This window comes from Alexandromys fortis, unplaced genomic scaffold, assembly GCF_014885135.2.
Source record: "Alexandromys fortis isolate MF-2015 unplaced genomic scaffold, M_Fortis_MF-2015_v1.1 scaffold_18, whole genome shotgun sequence".
NCBI lineage: Eukaryota > Metazoa > Chordata > Mammalia > Rodentia > Cricetidae > Alexandromys > Alexandromys fortis.
The window spans coordinates 6,726,522-6,736,627 of NW_026067897.1; the positions used below are offsets into that span (position 1 = coordinate 6,726,522).

Sequence of the window (10,106 nt, forward strand, 5' to 3'; positions counted from 1 at the left end):
CCAGCAGCTGCTTAGGGTTCAGTACAGCACCGTTCATGAGTGATTATCTGGGAACCATATTTAAAGGGCAAGAGGGCTGCTGGCTGGGTACTGATGAGGCTCAGTGCTCTGGTGAGGGCTGGTAAGCCTGGGCATGTGCCACAGGGTTTCTTCAGCTCTATAGAGTCCTTCTCAGGAAGTGGTCAGAAAATGCTGCCCAGGTTTCTTAAAAATTTGAGGAGCTTCAACACAGGAATTGCGAGCAATGTAAGTATTCAAGTGCTTGCCACACCTACTGGAAAATCTCCGAGAATGCAGAATACCGTGGTGGACAATGTTCTTTCTATGAGCTCTCTTTAAATGACACTAGCCTTTTAGAGTGTTACCACGGGAATCAGCAAGCTGACTCAATGATAAAAACTTTTTCTGCCAAGCCTGATCCCCAAAACGCATATGGTGGAAGGAGAGTACTGATTCCCACAAGTTCTTCTCTGGTCTACACACATGTGCGCACCACACACACACATGCACACATGCATGCATGCATACATATGCGCATAACTTAGTATACACATTTATGCACACACAAACAAATAAATGTAAATAAAAATTAAAATTTAAAATAATAAGGTTCTTGAACAGGTAAGATTTTTCTTAGTTTAACACAAGTTAGGACTATCTGAGAAACAGAGAAAAATGCAAACCCGTGGAACATTTCCCTGATTAATGGTGCATGTGGGATTGCCCAGCTCATTGTGAGCGGTGTCTTCCCTGCACAGGTGATCCTGGGGTATATAATAAAGCAGGCTGAGCAAGTAAGAGAGAGCAACTAGCAAGCAGTGTTTCTCCAGGGTTCTCCTTCTGTTCCTTCTTCCAGGTTCTTGCCTGCGCCTCCTTTTATAAGGACCATGACTAGGAAGTACAAGCCAAATCAACTCTCCCCTCCCCAAGTTGCTTTTGGTCTTGATGCTTTATCACATCAATAGAAAGCAATAAAGACTGCCTTGAGAGTATTGTTCAAACTGCAGCACCCTTCCAAATGGAGGAACTCATGCCAAGCTCATCCCAGTTGCCTTAACCAGAACCTGCCTTGAAAGGGAAGATATTATTCTTAAGGCCTTGAATTTTTCCCACATCCGAGAGTGTTTTATATACAAGATGAGAATTTTGGAGGATCAGTGACAGGGAAAGACACTTTGTCCACCAAACTTTGTACCCTGAATCCTTACAAGTCCTTAAGTTCAAATCCACTGGCCTTTGAAATAGTGATTGCCATATGACTCATAGAGCTTCCTGGGAAGTAGCCACTCATTTAGGCAGACATGCGTTCCTACCTTTGCTTTCTTCTGCGGTGAGCTATAACTAGTAAGGTAAAGAAACCCATTTCTCCCAGGTTGCTTTGGGTCATGGTGAACATCACAGCAACACAAAATGAAACTAGCAGACTACAGGAGGATTTTCAACCCTGTGGTCTTGAAGGTTTCCATAGGATTAGAGTAGAATATGACAAAGGATTTGCAATGACCAGCAAGGTTTGAGGGAGCTACTGTCTCTACAAAATCCACCAGATAAGTTACTATAGAGTGCCAGAAGACAAGGAACAGCTGAACACCTTTAAAGAAAACCTACTGAGTTGGAAGGCAGCCATCTCTAAGCACAGAGAGATCCATGTGGCTTTCTACAGTTCATGGAAATATGATGTCCTCACTTTGAGATGCCTGAAGGAAGGTCGTGCTCTTGTGACATTCATCTTCCTACAGTGCCATGCCTGGAGGGGATGACTGGGGTACTGCCGGGAGGTACGGTTCTGGGATGTGAACTAGGGCAGGAGCACTACATTGGGACCTTCAGGAAGCTCAGAAGGCCAGACTGCTGCAGCTGTGCTGGCTGTTACAGAATGCATGAAGAATACATCTTAGTTATCACACTAAAGAATACCACGTCTAAGGAGTGGGTAGATGCTCAGTCAGTAAAGCGCATGCTACACAGGCCTGAGAACCTGAGTTCAGAAACCTCAAACTCACATAAAAGCCAGGCATAGGAGCACAAACTCATAATTCCAGCACTGGAGAGTAGGAGATAGGCAGATCCTTGGAGCTCATTGGAAAGTTAACTTAATTAAACGAGTAAGCTCCAGGCTGCATGAGAGACCCTGGAGAATGATCTAGGGAGACCCAGTGCTGACCACACACACACACACACACACACACACACACACACACACGAGAGAGAGAGAGAGAGAGAGAGAGAGAGAGAGAGAGAGAGAGAGAGAGAGTGTTAATGTCACATATCCTTTCTATTAACTCAGATTGGACTCATGAGCTTCCTACAATTCTCTTTCTTCCTACTCACAATGGGGACTGATCAGGCCATTCACTCTGGTCATTCCGAGTCATCTCAAGTCCCTGTGCGGCATCCTATTCTGCACAGCCGTCCCTGACTGCACGCCATGGGGATGCTCCGAGAATGTCTTCTTGTTCTCAGTGAGTCACCTTGTATCTCTCCCCTCACGGAGATGATGAAAACTTTGAGTGTGGATCCCTGGGCTACTTTGTCACTTACAGAACAGCAGTGGTACAGATTTTTGTTGTGAACAAGTTGAAACCCTGACTTTGAAAAGGAATGAAATTACGCATAGAACTTTCTAGGAGGATGCAGTCTTCACTTTCAGCCTGGGGAAGACTCCCTTCTTTGTTGGAATGCCTGTGCATAAATCACAGAATGAAACTTTGTAAACTTTCAGAAATATATGGCATTGGCCTCTGTATCTGTGGGTTCTGCATCTGAAGGCCATATTAACCAGAGATAGAAAATATTGGGGGGGAGCTATATCAGTATTGAACACATACTGACTTCTAGCCATTATTCCCTAATGCAATAAAATTACTAATAGCATAACACCTATAGTACATTATTGTAGAGATGACATAAAGTGTTTAGGAGGATGTGTGTATAAGTTGTATGCAAACAGTATGCCATTTTATGAAAGGGACTTGAGCATCTCTGGATTTTAACATCCATGGGGAGTTCTAAAACTGGTCCCCTACAAGCACCAAGGGGTAATGATAATGAAAACACTTGGATTTGAAATGTCCCCTCACAATTTACACTGAAAGTTTGGTTCATAATGCATCAGTATTCAGATAGGAGGCTTCTGGGAAATGGATGAGGGGCCTTTGTGGATGGACTGAACCCCTTACAGATTCACACTTCATAGGCTACTCAGTGCTGGCAACACCGACAGGCAGAGCCTGGTTGCAGGAAGGAAGTCAGTGGGGTATGGCATTGAAGGATATATTTTGTTCCCAACCCCCTTTCTCATTCTCATTCTTTCTGCTTCTCGGCTGCCATGGAGTAAGCTGTTTTTGTCTTCTGCCATCAGGCCATATATAGACCGAAACCTCAGAAGGTCTGAACCCATGCAAACCTTTCTTCATAAATGAATCATCGCCTCAGATGTCTTGTCCCACGGAAGCCAACTCTGACCATACGGATAACAGATATTTCTACAAAGTCTTTATCAAGCTCTCTTGATGGCTTTGAGAATACAGGGTTTCCTTTGCTTGTACAATGCCTGAGACAGGGAGTATTAAACATTTCAGTGATTCACACGATCCTGCACACTAACAACCACGCAACCCCACCATCTATCCACTGGGGCTTTTGAGATTCACTGTACTCAGATCTTGAATTTCCTGTTTTGTGCTTCATCACACACATACACACTCAACACACATGCATACTCTCTCACACACACACCTACATGCACACACACACACACACACACACCGCACACACACATAGCCTTGCAGAAGCTCACGTGGTACTTTGAAACTTCTAACAATGCCAGGGCTGAACAATTTACTCCAGATGTCTTTGAAATTAACTTGGAATGGAAGCCATGAGCCTCAGCTCTTCCAGTGGTGATCAAGTTGCTCCCCAAAGAAGTCAGCACTGTCTCCTTCCAAACTACTTTCTTCGCCATCAGTAAGTTAGTGATTCTCTGTCTCCCCATCAGCTCTTAGCAATAAGTAAGAAAATGTCTGTGGAAATGCTTGGGAAATGTAAGGTACTTGCAAATCTCTCTCTCTCTCTCTCTCTCTCTCTCTCTCTCTCTCTCTCTCTCTCTGTGTGTGTGTGTGTGTGTGTGTGTGTGTGTGTGTTCTAGTATGGACTGGACCTGAAATAACAGAACCCAACTCAATGAAGGCTCTTTCCCCAAGATATCTGATTTGCCAGAGCAGAGCCATGAAGACTCAAACCAAGACAAATATGTGCTTGTCAGACTTTTTGAAAAGTTGATATTATTAATTGAACATTTTTCTCTTAAATGTGAGTTTCTAAAACAATCCATTGGAGTATGATTGATTTAAGTAAATTACTGAGGACTTTGGTACCTCTTTAAAGGTTTGCTCTACTTCCTTAGCTTTGCCCCACCTCTAAGTCCTAAGTAATACCTGGGGCTTGCTAGTCCTCAGCCCAGGCCTTTGTCCCATGTTGCAGGGTAAAGCAGCATGTTTGTCCTTCTTGTTATCTCCACGTTTGGAGGAATTAATCAAGCTATTCACCAGCCTCTTTACAATTTAGTGAATTATTCCAATTTAACCATTCCTTCTAGCACCTCATCTACCATGAAGAAATCGTGTTTTAAGCTAGTTTTCAACTTACTGGCTGTTTTCTGCACCTTCAGCTGTGGGAGACAATAATACTAACAAAGGAATAGTACGTACATCTCTGCATGTTCTTACTTGTAGCAGATCTTCTTATGTGGGATGCCCTTCTGTATGCTATGAATAAGTTTTATTACCATTGGTTAATAAAGAAGCCAATTTAGCTAATAGCCAGGCAGAATAGAGCCAGGTGGGAAATCTAAACAGAGAGAAGGCAGAGTCAGGGAGATACCAGAAGCCGCTAGAGAAGCAAGGTGTGAGGTAACAATCTACGAGCCTTGTAGTAAAATATAGACTAATTGAAATGGGTTAATTTAAGTTATAAGAGCTAGTTAATAATAAGCCTGAACTAATAGGTCAAAGTTTGTAATTAATATTAAGGTGGGTGGGAGAAAAACCTCCAGTTACAATCTTCTATCATGTTTCCACCATTCTAAAACTTGGGGCAGGAACAGCTTGTCTGCATACAGAGTGATGGATGCTGTTATAGTGTGCTATAGACTAATGTGTATCAACTGGAGTCCCTAATTGTCTTCTTATAACCTAAGTATGTTATCAAAAATAAGATGAGCCCTTTAAACTACTTCTCAGAGCCTTCCAGCCCAAACAGACTTTGGAGAAAATAATGAACATTACATTCTGACATGGTTACAATTTTCACAGTTTTCCAAGTGGAAAAAGTTGATAATTTTATCAAAGATTTCTGTGTTTAGAAAGTATGTTTTGGTCTGGTATCCCAGGGATTTACCTGTGTGGGCTTACTTATTCTTACAACTACTTCCAGACATCCACCTGTCAAACGTGTGGTCACTGCCCCTGCTTTCCAAGTGAGAGACTGGGTGTTAGGATTTCAACTACGCGCTCCAAAGGGGGCGTGGTGGGGGGGTTGACTGGTCAGGAGGCAACTGGGATTTAAGGTGGCAACCTGGCTTCAGGATTTGTCATTTAAATCTCTTCTGTGTCCTGGGCACTCCCACAAGAGGGTTTGTCTTTGCAGCAGCCTAGGGAGCCTGATGTTTTTACCAAGTTTCCACTTGAGAAATGGAGACTCTAAGAAGTAAAATGGTGGGACCCAAGTTTAACTTTTGTTCTTGACTGAGTGAAACCCACGGATAAATACACATGTGCCCCTCTGCTAGTCTTTTTCTCTGCAGCACCAGGGTCCTGGCAGCAAAGGCTCAGATCCAAGTTTGCAGCTCAGGGGGAAAATAAAGGAAGAAACAGGTTTTCTTTAGAGACCTTAAAGGGTCAAAGTGTGAATTCTTACCCAGTAGATCAAAGGAATCACGGAGTAAGGGTGTCTCCTTGTGTCCCCACTGCCCTTCAAGTTGGTACACTAGAATAACAATTCTGCTAGCTCTAGAAGGCTGGCTGTGTTTATGCTGTGAATAAGTACATAGTATTTACATATTTGCCCCATTCAGCCCAGCCTGGCAGCCTCACAAATCACAAGCCAGATTTCTGCTGTTGGAGCCTCTACCACTGGGCAAGACAAGCTTGAATTCTGCTAGCTCAGTTGCTGTCACGCCTTTGCTGTGACCTGCTCCCAGCCTGTCACTTTTATACATGTATCCGATCAAGATGGATGATATTTACATCATTTTAATAAATATTAATAATCACCTTAATCTCAGTAAACTTTTCACATGAGACCTTCAAGACACTACCTGATCATCTAAGCCCCCGGAGAGAAGCAATCACTTTGCAAAGCTGTGAGAATTTCTCTGGCCTACTGGACCTCATCTGGGCAGGATCTGTGTGGCTAAGATCTGGGGAGAGCAAGCAGGTGCTTTAGACAGGTGATGGCTGAATGCATAATCCCAGTCCGGTGTTGAAATATTGTCCTCCTGAATCCAGTTCTAATTTATTTGCCATCTGTCCGCCATTACTTTTAAAGTCATATTTTTAACATATTAGTAATAATGCCCGTAGCCAGTGTCTATTAAATGCTTATTGTATGCCAAACAATGAACTCCAGTGTGACATTGCTCTGTCCCCTCCACATAAAGACATCATTCTTTCCATGCCTTCCAGGAGAGCAACCAGTCTCAGAGGGACTCCTTGTCTAAGGTCACATAACCACTAACTGACATGGGCACATCCACATTCAAACTGGTTTGTTTGCATCTAATTTAATGTCAAATAGACTCACCAGTGTCATTCTGTGAAGAGTAAAATGGTTTGGGTAAAATTATATAGTTAGAAAATTAGGGCATGGGACTATGATAAAGAGGAGAAGAGAGAGATTGTTTTTTAAAAGTTGAGTGAATGGGGAGCCTATAAAGTGATTTTGAGCATCCCTTCTGGACCATCGGATGAGGCTGAATGGGCATCTCATTCGTGAGGCATTAGAGCTAGAAGCTTATTTTACACATGAGGAAAGCAAGGAACAGAGAAGGAAGTAGCTTGTTCAAGGTTATAATAATCATAAACATTTTCATTATTTCCTCGGAGATTTGTTACCTCTTATTTCTTCACAACATATTTGGGGATATATTCAGACCAAATCTTAAGCGAAATAAAGCATTTTATTGTGGATCATTTCTCTCTGTGACCATCTCTGCTCAGTGGTACACAGCACAGAGTCTGTCCTAGAAGACGGAACCCCAGAAAACCGACAATTCAGCACAACCATGTCAGCCTGTTATTCTCCAGAATCATCAAATCCTTCCAGTTCCCAAATCCAAAATGTGAATGTGCTATTCTTGGGAGTAGGGCTGTTCCCTTCGGTTTAGATGCTGTGTCTATGGCTCATGTGCCTTGGGAGGACTTATTCAGTATAGGGGCTAGCTGTGTATATGCTGTACCATCTACGAACCATGAACTGCACATGGGTCTTCACTGATGAAGACCACATGCTGTCTCCATTGTCTTAAGTGCCTCAGAGTCACCCTCTATGTGTTCAGTGATTGAATATGCAGATGAATGCATGTAAAAATCCTGCCGTTTTTCTCATCAGCGGAGCAGTGTAAAGCAAGGCTCGCCATTAACTGCAGAACTAGACAAAGACGATGTCAATCCCGCATCACTATTAGTGTTCCAGGCGCAGAACTGACTGAAGTCTAGGGTAATTGTGTTGAAACACGTGTATACTTTTGCAGAGTCAGGCGGTCCTGCCTCGATTTGTCACCCAGGAAATAGTCAACAATCGGAACGACCTCCTGCACTACTGCTATTCTTAGAAAAAGCAGTGACAAGCCGGGCAGTGGTGGAGCACGCCTTTAATCCCAGCACTCGGGAGGCAGAGGCAGGCGGATCTCTGTGAGTTCGAGACCAGCCTGGTCTACAGAGCTAGTTCCAGGACAGGCTTCAAAGCCACAGAGAAACCCTGTCTCGAAAAACAAAACAAAACAAAAAAAAAAGAAAGAAAGAAAAAGCAGTGACATAAGGCAACAGAAAGATGGACTAGAAAATCCTTTAAATAGCATTGGAAAGGTTTTCATTACGTTTTTCAATTAAGCCTGTGCTTTCCCATGGACACAAAATTTGCATCCATGATGTTCTTGTGAAGGCTCCACCCACAGCTGACGCGTTGGAGATTGGCTCCTCCTTCACTATTTCCCTATTCGACATTGACTGTCTATTGTGCTACTCCCCTAAGAGATAGACTTGGGGAAGGTGCCGTCACCCAGGTCTCATAAACTCACAGTGACATTATTTAACTGGGCTGAGTCAACTGGCTCTCAAGTCACAGGACCAGGACTCAACTTCCTTCTGGTTTCACTTGCTGTGTGACACTGAAGACAGGCCCTTAACTTCTCAAGTTTGTGTGGCATAAAATGGGAAGTATGGTAAATGGCAATCACCTTTATCATGTCAAGGTCTTGGGTGGGTTAAACGAGACCATATGAGTACCTAGTAGAAAATGTAGAAATCACCACAAAAGATTATCTACTGAACATCATACAAACTTAAACAATACCAATGAAGGCAGTGAAATGAAGATACTAGGAATGTATTTTTTTTTTTTAAGAAAAAATGGGTGTGGGTAGAATTTGGGCAGCAGATAGTAGAACTAGATCCAAAGATGACTCCATATTTTGGTATGAGAGACTAGGGAGAGGAATGAGCATCCTTACAGAAGAGGATGGTATACCCATCCTCCAGCGTGTAGAGCTGTGACTCTAAAAAGGAAGTCCATTTGTAGGGACAATCTGGCATCCAGAAGAGGATATTAAAGTCACAAAGAGAATCCACAGAATTATTTTATGTGTGGAAACCAATCTAGTGAATCCATTTTTTTGTGCTGTTGATACTAAAGGTGATGACACCAAAGAGAATACGTGAACCTTCTAGAATATCAGCCAAACCAATAAAAATAAATCCCATTTTGATGAATGGAACACTCCCTTCTAAAGCCCAGTACAACTCAGAGGCTATGATTCTCCCGTGAACTTGCCTTTGGATGGCGTTACACCTGGGTCCTAAACCGTGGAATGAATCTTGACCTAAACCACACAACCCCAGCATGCAGTGAGGATGCACTATGTCAAAACAAAGCCAAGTAAAGACACTATCTACATTTACCTACTCTGATCCCAATTGGCAGCAAACAGCAGGAGAATCTTCCTGCCGTAGTGGTCACGGTTTTCCAGCACTCCGGGGAACCCATCAATCAATGCCCTCTTAATGCCGGGATCATCCGCCTTGAAGTTTTTGAACATGTCCAGGTTTAGCTGGCGGTACTGAAAGTACTGGGCCAGGAGTCTGAAGGCATCGGCTTGGTGAAACTTCCTGGCTCGGAGAAAACGCAGGATGAAGGCATCATCTGTACGTAAAAACCCAATGTCCGGCCTGGTGATGATCATGTCTCTGACTTGTTGAATGTCCTGATGTAAAACGTCCGGGTTCTCATTCAGTTCCAGGCGGGCTTTCTCTATCGTGTCTGGACTGAGCCCAGCCTGCAAGTGCGTCATCTTGGCCAAATCTCCTTCCCAAGTGCTTAAGCTCTGAGGTTTGGGAAGAACAGAAACTGGTCCCATTCACGGGAAAGCGCGCTGACTCCGTGGCCCATTCAATGGTTCTCCTACAAGACTGCTCCCAAAACAGACAAGCAGAGAGGCTTCTTCCAGTCCTTGGGAAACAGCCGGACATTCAGACCCTATGTGGTGGTGGTCATCCAAACCAGAATGAAAACCGAGGTCATGGCTTACTGAAAAACAGATGCACACAAGAGAAACAAGAGAGAGATGATGCAGAGAATTAGGGGCAAATGAATGGGACCCTAGCTAGAAAACAGCACATATACAAATCTTCAGTACTGATGAGTACATATCCTCTAACTTAACTGTGTATGATGCTGTAGTTAGGGCATCTGCCCTTATTAGCAACAACTTAAATATTTGATATGCAAATATTTGAAATACATTCACAAAAAATTTAGTTACAGTGAGTGACCCCTTAAGATAATTCCCTTTGGTCAAAGTATCAATAGAGTATTATTTTATTAATGAAAGG

At 43.2% G+C, this 10,106-nt stretch overlaps 1 protein-coding gene across 1 annotated transcript in view; it reads right to left on the reverse strand.

Moving 5' to 3' along the window:
• Positions 1–9,631, reverse strand: part of Clvs1 (clavesin 1) — a 103,515-nt gene extending 93,884 nt beyond the window's left edge. The window contains exon 1 of the mRNA XM_050164125.1: positions 9,177–9,631. Within this exon, the coding sequence (XP_050020082.1) occupies positions 9,177–9,631 (455 nt within the window). The remainder of the gene's footprint in view (positions 1–9,176) is intronic.
• Positions 9,632–10,106: the final 475 nt, after the last annotated feature.